The 16561-nt window shown below is 31.8% G+C and overlaps 3 protein-coding genes across 13 annotated transcripts in view; 2 read left to right on the top strand and 1 right to left on the bottom strand.

Moving 5' to 3' along the window:
* The window catches only part of LOC114326616 (hemicentin-2-like), a 1177760-nt gene that overhangs the window by 1069498 nt on the left and 91701 nt on the right, over positions 1–16561 (top strand). The window lies entirely within an intron of this gene.
* LOC126882775 (crustapain-like) lies at positions 1172–14577 on the bottom strand. The gene is made up of 2 exons (XM_050647795.1): positions 14355–14577; positions 1172–1437 (listed from the first exon to the last, which is right to left on the bottom strand). Exons 1-2 carry the CDS (start codon positions 14445–14447, stop codon positions 1246–1248), a joined length of 285 nt encoding a protein of 94 aa, XP_050503752.1. The 5' UTR covers positions 14448–14577; the 3' UTR covers positions 1172–1245.
* LOC126882774 (uncharacterized) lies at positions 10623–11754 on the top strand. Its single transcript, XM_050647793.1, has 2 exons — positions 10623–11201; positions 11455–11754. The coding sequence occupies exons 1-2, from the start codon at positions 10755–10757 to the stop codon at positions 11512–11514; spliced, it is 507 nt and encodes a 168-aa protein (XP_050503750.1). The 5' UTR covers positions 10623–10754; the 3' UTR covers positions 11515–11754.

The following is a 16561-nucleotide window of genomic DNA, read 5'->3' as shown; positions in this document are numbered from 1 at the left end:
CTGGCCAGTCAATTTCATAATGATTTCTTAGACTATAACTTATCACTAACTCAGGGGAGTAATGTGTAGTGTCTGTGTGTTGAGTAAGTGTCTTGTTACTTTGCAAAGTCTACGTCATTGCCTTTGCAAAGAGATGCACAAGAAAAGTGGTCCAAATTTTTTAACAATTTTTTTAATCAAATTGCAAAAATTAATATTTTTGGTCTGGACAATTTTTTTTAGATTCTTTATACCATTCTGGACACAATAGATCTTGTAATTTTTGTCTAAAGTTGATGGTTTTCGAGTTATAAGCAATTTAAAATTTGAAAAACTCAATAATGGCCATTTTTAAGACTCAATAACTTGGTTAAAAATTATTATTATGAAAGTCAGAAAGTGACTAAATCAAAGTTTAAAGCCCCCCTTACATGATCCTGAAGAAATTTGTGTCATTAATTTATTACTAAGCTGTTATTTTTAATTATTAACAATAAGCTGTAAGAGCGTATTGACGCGGCTGTAAATGTGAGTGCGAGTAAGATGCCCCATTGGACTGCCGGAATGGCATCTCTCTCGCACTCACCATAGACGGCGACCTAATACGTGCTGGCGCTCATTATTATTACTTAAAAATAACAGCTTAGTAATAAAATTATGACAAAAATTTCTTCAGGATCTTGTAGGGGGGGCTTGAAACTTTGATCTAGTCACTTTCTGACTTTCATAATAATAACTATTAACCAATTTATTAAGCCTTGAAAATCGCCATTTTTCGTTTTTTTCAATTTTAAATTGTTTATAACTCGAAAACGATCAACTTTAGAGAACATTTTTTTTATCCAGAATGGTCCAAAAAACCTATCAAAAATTTGTACGGGCCAAAAATTTTGATTTTTGCAATTTGATTAAAAAAAATTGTTAAAAAAATTAGACCACTTTTCACGTGGGCGACTTCTTGTCATGCATAATCACGAATGTGATTATGCAAAAAAATCTCATGGGAATATTTTTTCTAACGAACCCGCCGTTCTCGTCTTGTCTAACAAGGACAGAAACTATTTTTCATTTATTAATTTATAATAAACGAAAAATCTCTGACCCTGGTGAGATTCGAACTCACGACTATTCGGACCTTTCGACCTCTTACCACTGGGCCACAGAGGGGAGCATTTTGCGATAACAAAAGTCATAATTTTAATTTTTTTTAATAAAATAATACATGTTAATAAAAATCGTAATTGTCCGACAAAAAAGCATTTCTTTCTATTTTCCAGTTATATTAGCAAGTATTTCTTCCTGTGTCAGATCAGAATATCGATTGACTGTTATGCTGTAAGTCACTTCACGCCTTTTAAATTTTCGATTGTGTTCTTCAATTGAGCGCAAATTGTCCTGGAATATCTTAAACCTCTTCATTTCCTCTTCTACACTTGGGTAAGATTTGTTGAATCTTTGCTGAAACATCGTATTTATTATCAAATAACAAGGCATAAGAATGTTTATTGATTATAATAACAGCTGATAACAACGCATTAAAACAGTCACAAATAAAGACTGTTAGATACCCACAGAACCTGTCAACATGTGTATAATAGTACCAAGTGACCAACTTAATGGAAGAAATAGTGCAAATATGAAAGGAGGAACCACTTATCATAGGCAAAAGCACAAATCCTTGATGTTTTAAGGGGGCGATACATTGATAAATTACCTCTGGAATGGCTATCCAATAAAAAGGTATGCAATAAAGCAGAATAGAAAAGTAGTATTATTTCTGTATAATGCTACATCTCACTCACAAGATTGCACTGGATAATGAGAAATTCATTTTTTTTCCGCCCAATACTACCTCATATTGCCAAAATGTATTATTCAGAGTTTTAAAATAATCTATAGATGTTACTTTCTTAAGAGAAACTTATCTTGTATATGGTACATTCCATGTCAAATCACTCAGGCAAAAAATTTTGGATCTCCAATTTGTCTGAAAATTGGTATATAGCTTCTGCGGGACGTAAAAATAAGATATTTAAGGTCAAAAAATCTTCTTCTTCTTTTTTTCTCAAAATGTTATTTTATGCGATTTTACAGTGATTTGGTGTTTATTTAAACAAATTTGCATTTTCTGTCGTAAAGTATCAATGAATATTTTAACAGAACTGACTCAAAAATGTCATTATATGGCATTATAACAAGTTATTTTGAATCAAAACAAGTTTTTGATCAAATTTTATAGTGTAAAAAACGTTAAAATACCGTTTTTTACATTTTCCTCCATTTCCAAAATACATCACCATCGATTTGGCTGAAAATTTGCCCACAGATAGCCAAAAGATAGGACTTTAAGTGGTTAGAAGGATTTGAATTATATTACAATACCAAAAAAGTTACATGCAGTAATATCAGACTCAAAAGTATATCTTAAAAGGGGTAAACCCTGTAGTTGGCTGTATACCTTCGTTAAAACAACGTAGAATGAAGTAAACACTTCTGTTGTATGTAGGTATATTAATTTATTATTAAAATTCTTAAAATTTATCCACAAGGGAGTGGGAGTACAAAACGTTTTCGGTCAAAATGACCATCATCAGTGTAAACGTCCAGTGTACAAGTAGTTGAAACTAGCCACTTCAAAAGGTGTAAAAACCTCTAAATAACATTATTGCTACATTATAAGCTATATAATAATCGACCTTAAGTCGATGTCTTAAGATTATATATTATCACATGTGGATGTATGTCATCCTTGCTCGGAAATTGCACAAGGTTAATGTGCTCAGGTGAGAGGTTAACAACCTAGGTTCCCTTCTATTAAAATAGAGTCCCTTCTATTAAAATATTATGTTTTCCATTGATACTTTACGATAGAAAATGCAAATTTGTATAAATAAACACCAAATCACTGTAAAATCGCATAAAATAACATTTTGAGAAAAAAAGAAGAAGAAGATTTTTGACCTTAAATATCTTATTTTTACGTCCCGCAGAAGCTATATACAAATTTTCAGACAAATCGGAGGTCCAAACTTTTTTTTGCTCCAAAATTGAGTGATTTGAAATGGAATGACCCATATACATAGGCCAGGGTATTAAGACAAAAAGATACCCTGTTCGTGACACTTCAGCAGCCAGGGTACTGAAGCGTTTTTTCGACAGGTAATACGTATAGGAACAAATTGTAACTATTTCCTGCGTAGGATCTTGCGGCCATTTTTATTTATAAACTGTCAAAAAATGGTATTTTCCCCTTTTCTTCAAATCAAAGGAAAACAGTGAAACATGATTTTTTTAGTACAAATATCTTCGAGATTATGGAAAAAGCTTTAAAATGACGTGTTGCAAAGTTTGATATACTCATTTATTGTTAATATAATTGCGAAAAAAGGTCGGAATTGCAAAAAAAATATTTTCTCAATAACTGTTGTAAAAATTAGTGTAGAGCTTTGAAATTTTTGTCAACTGAGGGATCTTTGGTGCTTAATATGTGATAAAAATTTCAAAGCGATTCATTCAATTGTTTAAATTTTATTAAAATTGTTTATCCCAGAGAGCATTTTTTTTTGCAATAACATAAGTCAGAAAAAAATGACCTTAGAACCATTCCACAGGTGTCAGATGAAAGAGCATGAGGTACATTTTCAACATGGTTAAAAAAGTGACTAAAAACGCTGGACGGAAGGGCCGCCCGAGAACTTTATCGTACCGATCTATTATCATTATCGTACTAGATTCTGGCATTCTATAAAAATAACAAAGGTACTCATTATTTTGATATTTTAGAAACACCTTGTATACTTGAAAATATTTTATGGTTCTACGCATCATTAATTCCCGCATTTGAGAAAATGTTCAGGGACACACTATAGATTATTGCATAAATCAATAGAATATTAGTCATACTTTCATTTCAAATTAGTCCATTTTTCTGAGAAATTAATAGTTTACAATATTTGCATTTTACTGCATGGATTGTAATGAAATTTTGGGAGTAGCCCAAAGCTCAATCTCCTAATTCAAAGTCTATCCTATATACTATGGCGCTTTTATCATGGGGGTGGTTCTCACCACTTCTCGGGGATAGAACATTTTTATTTTCGAATTGCATGGAGCAAAAGGAAGAATTTTAAGAAAATTTAAAAATGCGCTCTATAATTTGATCTTATTTTTTTCACCCGTCCAACTTTTTGAAAGTAGAAAAAACACTATATTAAGAGGTAATTTTTCGGTCATAACGTTCTTCTTCTAACATCAACACGTTTACCTTGGATCTTGCCCTGAATGATCAGATGTAAAAGATCATGTTTTTAGGGTGTCTCGTAATATGATCGAAATATTCCAGCTTGTGTATCTTTATTAGTAGTCTGGGCTGATTATAGGAGAATAGGCCATTTTTGGGAAAAGTTATTTACCAGCAATTTTATTGCTGGAATCGAAGCTTATGATTATATATATTAATAATATAGATATGCCAAAGTCCGCAGATAATGTGCTACTTTTTTTATAAACAAAATTGCACCCGAAAATTGTGTTTTTTTCAATTATTGCTCTATAACTCCGAAGATTTTAAGTTTACAACAAAAACACTCAAATAAAAATTCACCGCAATTAAATTCTGCATAGACCCGCATTTTCATCGGAAAATGCGGGTTTTCCCAACAAAATCTTTAATTTTCAAATAAAGTTTTAGATAAGTAATTATCTACCAATGATTAAATAATTTAATGACTTAAAAGCATTCATGGTTTAGATTATAGTTCCAGAAGCTGGTGAAAATAGAACGAATATTTTAGCAACAATTCAATTGTTAATTAATAATTTACGGTCGCAATAATAACCAAAATAATTATGATACACTGATGAAACTTTGAAATCTTATAAAGAATTTAACTTTTTGTCGACAAAATATAAATTTTTTATTTTTTTGCATAATCTTTAAATGTTTAAAAAAAATAGTTATAAACAAATTAACGTTTCTCCGAAAGTTTTTATTATATTCTAATTTTAAAAAATAGTTAAAATGCGTATTTCAAATATCTTGAAAATGAATGGTTTAAAACTTTTTTGCAACCATTTGCAAAAAAGTTATGAAACAGCAAAGTAAACATACGATGACAACGTTGTTTATAATTTTTTTTAATTCTTTCAAAGCGTAAAAGTGAGTTTAGAGTACAAGCTAATTATTTACAAAAAATATCGATTATTAGTTTAATGGTTATATTTTAATTAAAGATTATAAATATATTTTTTTGTACTTTACACGCGCGAAAGTAGACTAATACAGTACTGTAGCTAAAATTTTCACTCTAAACGACGATCGCCGCGCGACGTACACTTAATAAATAAAATTATAGTATTATGTATGCTGCGTGTCAGTCACTTCGAGTGAACATTTTAGCTCCGGCTCTGTATCAAGCCTACTTTCGCGCTAAAAATTACAAAAAAAATGTATTTTTAATTTTTAATTAAAATATAACCATTGAACTAACATTTGATATTCTTTGTGAGTAGTTAGATTGTACCACAGACTCACTTTTAAGCTTTGAAATAATTAAAACAAAGTATAAACAACGGAGCAATCGTATATTTACTTTGCTGTTTCATAACTTTTTTGCAAATGGTTGGAAAAAATTTTTAAAGCATTCATTTTCAAGACCTTTGAAATACGCATTTTAAGTATTTTTTAAAATTAGAATATAATAAACAATTTCTGAGAAATGTTAATTTGTTTATAACTATTTTTTTTGTCGACAAAATATTAAATAGGCATCACATCTTTATAGTCTTTCTAAGTTTGATCAATGTCTCATGATTATTTTGGTTGTTATTGCGACTGTAAATTGTTAATTAACAATTGAATTGTTGCTAAAATATTAGTTTAATTTTCACAGGCTTCTGCAGTTATAATCTATACCAAGAAAGCTTTTATTTCACCAAGTTATTTAATTATTGATAAATAATTACTTGCCCAAAAAATTTATTTGAAAATTCGAGATTTTATTGGGAAAACCCACATTTTCCGAAGAAAATTTTCGTCGGAGCAAATCGGGAAAAACATACCTCTATGTAGAATTAAATTGGGGTGAATTTTTATTTTAGTGTTTTTCGTGTAAAGTTAAAATCTTCGGAGTTATAGACCAATAATTGAAAAAAAAACACGATTTGGGGGCGCCATTTTGTCAATAAAAAAAGTAGCATACTATCTGCGGACTTTGCATACCTATTTATTTGTACTTTACTAATTAGACCAGCGTATTATAACTATTTTTTTTTTTTCAAAATTTAAAGATTATACAAAAAAACGAAAAATTTATATTTTGTCGATAAAATTTTAAATAAGCATCTCATATTTATAATCTTTATAAGTTTGATCAACGTATCATGATTATTTTGGTCATTATGGCGATCGTAAATTGTTAATTAACAATTGAATTGTTGCTAAAATATTTGTTTAATTTTCACCGGCTTCTGGAATTCCAATCTATACCAAGAAAGCTTTGATGTCACTAAGTTATTTAATTATTGATTAACAATTACTGACCTAAAACTTTATTTGAAAATTAGAGTTTTTGTTGGGAAAACCCGCGTTTTCCGAGGAAAATTTTCGTCGGAGCAAATCGGGAAAAACATATCTCTGTGCAGAATTTAATCACGGTGAATTTTTATTTGAGTGTTTTTGTTGTAAAGTTAAAATCTTCGGAGGTATAGAGCAATAATTGAAAAAAATACGATTTGTCGGCGCCATTTTGTTTATAAAAAAAGTAGCACACTATCTGCGGACTTTGCATACCTATATTATTAATATATAGGATTACGTATTTTTTATGGGAAATAAGCCACAATTTTACTAAAAAATGAATTTATTAACGTTTCGTAAAATTTTAGTAAAATTGTGGCTTATTTCCCATAAAAAATACGTAATTATAAAAATGCCACAAGGAAATAGCTTCAGAACAATATATAGGATCTTATATTGTCCTTTTCATGAGCATTTTTCAGTGCGTTACAAATGATAGGAAAAAGGGTAAGTCCGTGATAATACACATTTATGACATTTATTCTAACATGACATTTTAGTTCAATCTGACAGTTGTCACATTTTATTTTCAATTTGAAATAAAAACAAATCAAATGTTTCTTGCATTTATAAAGTGGTATTTTCTTTGATTTGTATAGTCTTATAAATTATACAGATTATATTTGTAATATTATTATCTAATTAAAAAAAATTATTTTTTTATTATGGCGCCATCTATTGACAACTAGAATAACTAGAATAAATGTTGTAAATGTCTGTAATCACGGCACGGACGTGCCTTTTTTCTGTCACGTACAATTTAATGCGTTAGAAAGAAATCGAAAATCTGTGACGCACTGAAAGATGATCATGAGAAAAAGAATAATTCGATTTCAGCAATAAAATTGCTGGTAAATAACTTTTCCATGAATTTTGCTAATTAGCCCAGAGTATAGGTATTTTGACCAGTTATGTTGTGTGGTTCAGCTGTCTAAGGACCTCATTTCTAACTCTATCGACCCAGCTTGTTTTTAGTAGTCGTCTGTATACCCACATGTCAAAGTGTATTCTACTCCTTACAGTAGGACAGGAAAGATGTAGCAAGCAATATGTCATTCGACCGCGAAGGTCAAGACTAAGATCTGGTCTTCCGATTATTTTAATTTTATCATACAGTGTGTCCAAAAAAAGTTATTCCTTATATTATTAGAGTTAGTATTTGTAAGTTAAATCTATTCCTAAATTAAAGTCATTGTGTCCATTTATATTTCTGATAAATTGAAATCACAATTAATTAAAATTATATTTAATCTATATAAATAAAAATGAATGTTTGTATGTATGTATGTATGTTCCGTATAGACTCGCAAACTATGCATTTGATCGTATGATGACCTTAATCAAAGTTGTTGTGCATGAACCCGGGATGGTTTCTGAAGTGGTGCGGTCTACTTAAGTGGAAAGGGGGCTTGCCCCCCCCCCCCATTTTTTTTTAAATTTTTTTGGCCAATTTTTTTTTTCTTAATTTTATACGACGTAGAACCAAAATGTACATACAATTCTAAATTTTCACTTTTTTATCTTCAACTGTTATTTTTTAATAGCCATTTAAATACTTATACATCTATATATACAAAATTCTTTTTCGCAGTGTTTGTTGCCATACTGCTCCGAAACTACTTTGCCGATTTTTATGAAATTTGCCAATTAGACTCCTTGCTTCGCTATCCAACGCTATACAAATCGTCTCTCTAGCTCAATTAGTTTCCGAGATAACAAAACGAGCCCGTAGGACAACACGAGAGCACGAGAGACGTCATTAATTAAGCACACGAGAAGAATGAGCGAAAATTGTACTAACACCCGTGAAATTATGAAGTTTTTAATTTTTCGATTACTATTTTTAATGTACAAAAAATATTTCAAAATTTTGCCGAAGTACCATGTCTCTGGTATAATAATCAAAGTTTTGTTGTTTTGTCGGAGGCGCATATCTGGTATAATCAAAATTTTGGCGGATGCTTTTGGTGGAGGCGTATCTCTGGTATAATAATCAAAATTTTGGCGAAGGCGTGTATCTCTGCTACAATAATAATTTTTCCCCAAAAAACTGGCGCAAGAACACTTCGCTCTCTGTCTCAATAGGTCCGTCCGTCAGTTTACTCTTCTTAGATATATTTTGAAATTTTCTAAAAATATTCATGATCAAAAAAAAATTTCCGGATATTAATTTGACTTCGCGTGGTATTCGGTAAGAAAATTCCACACCAAATTTGCATTTGAAAATCCAAAGCTGCATGAACAGATTAATAGCGCGCCATAGCTTTGTCAGCAATTATTTAGGCTTTCAAATTCGTAATTTCTACTCATTGTAGTTGCATGGGAATACCATTTCAAGATAGAAAATAGTATATTCTTCAATTTTACATAAGTTTTGAGTAACTACAAGTGATAGAAAATTATTTTTTGGCGTTTTATTTTAAATTATGTAAACAAATAAAAACCAGTCTGTCAAAAATGTTCTGTTATTGTAAACGTCAAAAAATTTCCACTATAATTTGCTGTTGGGTACCCCACGAGCAAAAAATTTCCGATAAAATACCTCCGTTGCCATGGTGATCTGTCAAAATAACGTATTTTGATTGGTTCAAAATTACAGGTGCGGAATTTTCTATAAAATATTTTGTAGAACACCTACGTTTTTTAGAGTTTATACAATTATTACAGAGAAAAGCAACTGCCGAAAAGCCACATTTACTCGAAGTCAATTGTTCGAATAAAAAATAAAATTGTATATCTAAAATATTTATTCACAATAGTAGAAAATATAGACATAAGAAAGATAGTATAATAGAACAAATTATGTGATATTCCACGTATATAATCGTATATTAATTTATGCTGAAAACATCTTTATTATAAATCTTAAATATGTTTGAGTTTTGTAAATATAAGAAAAATAACGGCAGAAATTTATTTCCGCTCTAGAACAAGAACAAAAATTAAATGAACTAAAAATTGAACAGTGTGGTCTTTCTCAGAGGCATTTTTCAGTATGTCACAAGTGACCGCAAAAAAGGTCCGTGATAATACACATTTATTATAATCTGACATTTAAGTTAATTGTGACAGTTGTCAGAATCGTAATCAGCCAAATATGAAAAGGGTATTGCAGTTTAACCCTTTAATTTGCAATTTGGTATAAAAACAAATCAATTGTGTTTATTGCATTTATAAAATGGTATTTTCTTTTTCTATTCGTAAATCATTTTTTGTTCGATTATAGCGCCATCTATCAACAATTAGAATAAATGTTATAACAAACTGTGATCACGAACGGACCCTTTTTTCTGTCACTTCCAACTTAATGCGTTAGAAAGAAATCGAAAAACTGTGATGCACTGAAAGATGCCTCTGAGAACGAGTATCCATAAAGTGGCAAACAACCTCAAAATGGTCATAGAAGATATAGAGATAGTGTTGATAGGTTATTGCGTTTAACAAACAATTACATATTATGAACCACAAATTAATATCTGTGATTATATACGTGGAATATCACATAATTTGTCCTATTAAATGTACCTCTCTTATATACCTACAAATTTTTCATTATTGTGAATAAATATTTGAACATAAAATTTTCTTTTTTATTCGAGCAATTCATTTTCAAGGAGTTGATTTTGAGTTATTGACCTCTAGTAATTGCGTTCGACCAGTTGATCTAGAATTAAAATTATGACACATTATCTAATTATGACACATTATCTAAGGTGCAACGAAGTTCACCGGGTCAGCTAGTTTGTAAATAAAAAACATAAAATGCAGATCAATTGCTATAACTTTCCTATGTTCTCTCTTAAATGACCACTCCCTTTAGCGACCAATTCTTTTTCCACGAAGGTGGTCTCTATTGAAAGGTTTTGCTTTAATACTGTTATGACAGTTCCGTAGATTGTTCCTACATAGAAAGAGTCCCTCGACGTGAAAGAAGAAGTAGTCACGTACGAGAATATTCTGGATGTCATGGAATAACCCAGAAATGTCTGGTGACATCTAGAACGTCAGAAAACTATATAAACATTATGTGTTTGACATTCTATGGTTCAGTTGTAATTCAGATTTAGTAGTCGACAGTTGTCAGTTTGTTAAAGTTTATATTGTATTTGAGTTTGAATAAAGTTACTTTGAAAAAGTTGTAACATTGGTGACAGCGGTGGGATTTAAGAGATATTGAAGAAGATATTGAGAATTGTTTATGGTAAATACCAGATCATCTAAAGTTGAGAAGGAAATGGATACATCCGGACCACCAGCATGGTTTTTAAAAATGAAAGAAAATGAAGAGAAACGTAGGCAAGAAGAGAAAGAAAATGAAGAGAAACGTAGGCAAGAAGAGAAAGAAAATGAAGAGAAGCGTAGGCAAGAAGAGAAAGAAAATGAAGAGAAACGTAGGCAAGAAGAGAAAGAAAATGAAGAGAAGCGTAGGCAAGAAGAGAAAGAAAATGAAGAGAAACGTAGGCAAGAAGAGAAAGAAAATGAAGAGAAGCGTAGGCAAGAAGAGAAAGAAAATGAAGAGAAACGTAGGCAAGAAGAGAAAGAGGAAGATAAAAAGCTTAGAAAAGAAGAGGAGGAGAGGCGTAGACAAGCAGAGGTAGAAATTATGAATAGTTTGTCCCAAATTCACGAGCATTTTCAGTTAGAGGTAAGTCGAATTACTAATAAAATAGATATATTAGAAGAAAAACAAAACTGTTTAGATAATAAAATAGAACAACAACAAAATTATTTAGAAAACAAAATAGACCAACAACAAAATCATTTAGAAAATAAAATAGAACAGCAACAAAACGATTTAAAGCAGCAACAAAACGATTTGAAATATAGTTTAGAAAAACAAATAGTAGAGTTAGCAAACAAAATTAATACCCAAGCTTCTTTATCTCATATTGTTTCAGTTACTAATGTCGAATCCGAACAAACAGCCCTTTCCTCTTCCATCGTTGATCCAGGCATAATTAGAAGTAGCAAAATTTTAAAACCACCCACGTTTGATGGCCAAACAGCGTGGGAAACTTATCGTTTCCAATTTGAAGCTGCAGCTAAAGCAAATGGCTGGACTGAAAGAGAAATGGCAGCTTCCTTGGTGGTGTCGCTTCGAGGTCAGGCAGCAACCGTCCTTCAATTTCTTCCTCAGGATTCACCTAGTTATGACTCACTTGTTCAAGCTTTAGAAACAAGATATGGCCAACAACATCTGAAGCAGGTTTTTCAAAGTCAGCTTAAAGTTCGGTATCAAAAACATAACGAGAGCCTACAAGAATTTGAAGCTGATATTAAAAGATTATTACATTTGGCATATCCTCAGGCACCAAGAGATTTTCTGGAACAAATCGGTATACAGGCTTTCATAGATGGACTGCATGATATCGAAATGCAACAGGCTCTGCGATTACAACACCACAAAACGCTAGATAAAGCACTAATCTCAGCTCAGGAGTACGAAGCGGCGAAAAATATTTCTAGATCTCTTCCACAATTAAAAGAAATAAGATTTACAGAAAATAAGCAAGTCACAACCACAGATAATGAACAACTAGTTTTATCCCAGATATTAAGCTTACTACAAAATATCCAACAAAAACCTCGAAATGAAAACAGAAGATGTTTTAACTGCGGAAGAATGGGACATCTAAAATCCAATTGCAGAAACCGATCCCAAGCACGAAAAGAAGAATACAAGAATGAGATCAGAAGGTCGCCTAGTTCGACATCCAGAAGCCTGTCGCAAAGTCTCACTAGAAATGATGGTAGATGGTCACTAAGAAACAGATTTCCTACAACTGACCATAGAAAGGAAGAAAATACACTGGAATTTGAAGTTAGCCATTTGAAGGAACAACTAGCGATTAGCAAAAATAAAATAGAAAGATTAAGAGAACAGGTGACAATATTGCAAGAAGAGTGTAAGGTAATTCAAAATAATGCAAAAACTACACAGTCCAATCTAGAAAACGAATGTCAAAAACTGATGAAAGAGAAGAATGTGTTAAATAAACAATTGCAAGAATACCAAAATGCATTAAATGAATTACAAGTTCAAAACCAACGTCAGCTAGCACAAAAAGAGAATGTAACCGAAGAAGTTAGTCTGCGGATGACCACAGTTGAACAGCAAGAAGATAATGACCAGATTTCTCTGGAAAACATTAAGAAGAGTCAAAAGAAAGATAACGACTTAAGAGTTATACGAGATTGGCTTAAAAATGGAGTAAGACCTCTTTGGCAGGAAATATCTAAATATAGTCGAATTATAAAGGCGTACTGGGCTCAATGGGAATCTTTGCATCTTTCGAATGGTCTATTATATCGGAAGTGGGAAAGTCCCGATGGAGTACGTATAGTTCAACAAGTGGTACTGCCAAAATCACACATTAAAAGTGTGTTGCAAGAACTTCATAGCAGCCTGTCTGGAGGACATTTTGGGGTAAAAAGAACACTGGCCAGGGTTCGAGACAGATTTTATTGGATCAATTGTCGCCGAGATGTAGAAGAATGGTGTAAGAAATGCGACTTATGTAACGGTAGGAAAGGCCCTAGAACAAGAAGTCGTGGTAAAATGGCACAATATCTTTCCGGAGAGCCTTTTGAACGACTTGCAGTTGATATTCTCGGTCCACTTCCAACGACAGAGAGAGGTAACAAGTACTTAATGGTTGCAATGGATTATTTTTCAAAATGGCCTGAAATTGCACCTCTTCCTAATCAAGAAGCGACGACTGTAGCAGAAGCATTCATAACACACGTCGTATCAAGACATGGAGTTCCTTTAGAGTTGCATTCTGATCAGGGACGAAATTTTGAATCCGAATTATGGCAAGAATTAATGAAAATCTTGGGTATTAAGAAAACTCGAACTACGCCTCTCCACCCACAATCAGACGGAATGATCGAAAGACATAATAGAACTATTTGTCAATACCTCTCAATGTTTGTTGCTGATAATCAAAAAGATTGGGATACCCTAATACCTCTATTCCTGTTAGCCTACAGAAGTTCTGAACATGAAGCAACCGGTTATTCTCCATCAATGATGATCACCGGAAGAGAAATGAAGCTTCCTCAAGATCTTATTTTCGGAAAATTGCCTACCTGTGAAGAAGAACCTTCATCCCTGACGTACCTAGAAAGCTTAAGAGAAAAACTGGAAAAAGTCCACGAATTTGCTCGTAAAAGTTTGAAGCTTCAAAGTGATAAAGCCAAGTCCAGGTTCGATGTGCAAGCTACAGGGACAACTTTCGAAAGAGGTGATCCAGTATGGCTATACAATCCCACACGCAAGAAAGGACTTTGTCCGAAACTTCAACGAAACTGGGAAGGCCCGTACACCGTCTTAAAGAAAATAAATGATCTGGTCTACCGCATCCAGTTTTCAGCGAGAAGTAAACCCAAGGTAGTTCACATTGAGAGATTAGCCCCATATCATGGAACTGATCCACCCTGTTGGCTTCAACCAGACCCTGATAGACCAGTTATTCGAGGCGAATAACTATAAAGGAGGGAGCAGTGTTATGACAGTTCCGTAGATTGTTCCTACATAGAAAGAGTCCCTCGACGTGAAAGAAGAAGTAGTCACGTACGAGAATATTCTGGATGTCATGGAATAACCCAGAAATGTCTGGTGACATCTAGAACGTCAGAAAACTATATAAACATTATGTGTTTGACATTCTATGGTTCAGTTGTAATTCAGATTTAGTAGTCGACAGTTGTCAGTTTGTTAAAGTTTATATTGTATTTGAGTTTGAATAAAGTTACTTTGAAAAAGTTGTAACAATACTAAATAGAACCTACTTACCATAAATACATTAAATTGCTCTTCGTCAGTGTCAGCAGTCACAATCGATACCAGGTAAACTGCTAATAAAAGAAGGAAATATTTAGAAATCATCTTTAATTTTGCGTAGATACTAGCAAGGCAAAGGGGTGATAAGTGGTTGAGTTCTAAAGCATTCGATTTGTCCTGGTTTTATTTGCTTTTTATGAGAGTTAAGTAGGCGTATTTTTTTATTAATTTTATGGTTATGTTTCAATTATTAAACCCCAAACTATAAAACAATTGATTTTACACAATTTTAACATTAATTTATATATGTACTGTATAATGTCGTAAATATAATTTATAAATTATATTTATGATATTAAATTAATAGTACATATAATTAATATGAAAATTGTGATGAAATGAGAATATTAGGTAATTCGTTAATTGAATAATAATGTCAAACGTGAAATCTTCTCAAATTGGAGTTACTGCAATTAGAGATACTCTACTTGATATAATATAATATATTATATTATTCTTCTCTTTGTAGGACATGCCCTGTTTATTCTATCACCCACCTCTTGTGATGTTATATCATCTAATATAGCTGTCATACCACCTCTTCAGGGCTCTGATTCTAAATCAAATTTCGACCAAAAACAAATCGCTTTCAATATGGCGACGGTTGAAATGTGATTGTGCGAGCCTTGTGGATTTTAGTTGAACTAACGAAGTGACGTCATGAAATAGCGACTATCGAAATTAATAGCGACTTTAAAAAGGGTGTTGATATTATAATTTCGACTGTCGAAATTATTTGACACGGAGATGAATGAATGGCCAAAAGCGAGGTTAGGTTTAGTTTAGATGTGTTTTGTTTATTTCTTGCAAGGAAAACTAAAGCAAAAGGTATTATAATATAGCTGGGTTTAATTGAAATTTGCTTGTTTTGAGGAATTAGATAGAATAGTATTAAATTAGAAATATAATAATTGAGAATGTCCACAACATGAATCATCAACTCAATGAAAGATGTAAGGTAATAATCTGGGAAAATTAGTAAAAAACAAGGAAAATTCATTACCAGTTTTTTAATGCAGAACATGCTGAAATCAAATCTTAAGATTTCCTATATTAGTAATATAGCTGTGCAAAGTCCACAGAAAGTGTGCTATTTTGTTTATAAACAAATTAGCGCTCCGAAATCTTTTTTTTTTTTAAATTGGAATAAATCCTTTGTAAAAGGTATAAAATTTATTAAAATCCCTAAAGGGCTACATCAGAACAAAACGTTTTCGATTTTATTACAAAATCATCATCAGTGTAAGACCTAAAAGTAAGTATAACCTATTTTATTAATGTAAAATTGATATTTAAATTCTGACTAAGGTTTAAAACAAGTGGTTATACTCACAGTCTGGATGCTAGCTGAGCCACCAAAGAAATATAGGGGTAATAACCCTTCAAATATAAAATGTATGCTTTACAGATGCATATTTACTTAAAATGCCTTGTGATGGGCAAAAGGCAACAGGAATAATGCCCTAAGGTAAGGTATTTAAATTCCCAACATGTGGGATGCAAAAAAAAATTTTTTTTTTTTGCATCCCACATGTTGGGAATTTAAATACCTTACCTTAGGGCATTATTCCTGTTGCCTTTTGCCCATCACAAGGCATTTTAAGTAAATATGCATCTGTAAAGCATACATTTTATATTTGAAGGGTTATTACCCCTATATTTTTTTGGTGGCTCAGCTAGCTTCCAGACTGTGAGTATAACTTTAGTCAGAGATTAAATATCAATTTTACATTAATAAAATAGGTTATACTTACTTTTAGATCTTACACTGATGATGATTTTGTAATAAAATCGAAAACGTTTTGTTCTGATGTAGCCCTTTAGGGATTTTAATAAATTTTATACCTTTTACAAAGGATTTATTCCAATTTTTGTGATTGATGGTATACAGCCACCTACAGGAAAATCTTTTCTTTCCTTGTGGATTTTTTTTTAATTATTGCTCTATAACTCCGAAAATTTTAACTTTAAACCAAAACACTCACATAAAAATTGACAGTAATTTAATTCTGCACATTGATAATTTATTCCAATTTCCTTCGACGGAAATTTTCCTCGGAAAATTCGGGTTTTCCAAACAAAATTTTCAACTAAAATTTGAGGGAAGTAATTATTTATCAATAATTAAATAATTTGGTGACAGTGACATAAATCTTTTT

Source organism: Diabrotica virgifera, chromosome 3 (genome assembly GCF_917563875.1).
Source record: "Diabrotica virgifera virgifera chromosome 3, PGI_DIABVI_V3a".
Classification (NCBI taxonomy): Eukaryota; Metazoa; Arthropoda; class Insecta; order Coleoptera; family Chrysomelidae; genus Diabrotica; species Diabrotica virgifera.
This window is presented reverse-complemented; position numbering and strand designations above follow the sequence as displayed.

What these genes read in the sequence shown, in the direction of transcription:
- LOC126882775 (XM_050647795.1), bottom strand. Translation starts at nt 14,447, where the DNA reads ATGATTTCTAAATATTTCCTTCTTTTATTAGCAGTTTACCTGGTATCG. An exon ending in AGCAATTTAATGTATTTATG is followed by an intron (nt 1,438 to 14,354) that starts GTAAGTAGGTTC and finishes ACGATGTTTCAG; the next exon opens with CAAAGATTCAACAAATCTTA.
- LOC126882774 (XM_050647793.1), top strand. Translation starts at nt 10,755, where the DNA reads ATGGTAAATACCAGATCATCTAAAGTTGAGAAGGAAATGGATACATCC. An exon ending in ACGAGCATTTTCAGTTAGAG is followed by an intron (nt 11,202 to 11,454) that starts GTAAGTCGAATT and finishes ATATTGTTTCAG; the next exon opens with TTACTAATGTCGAATCCGAA.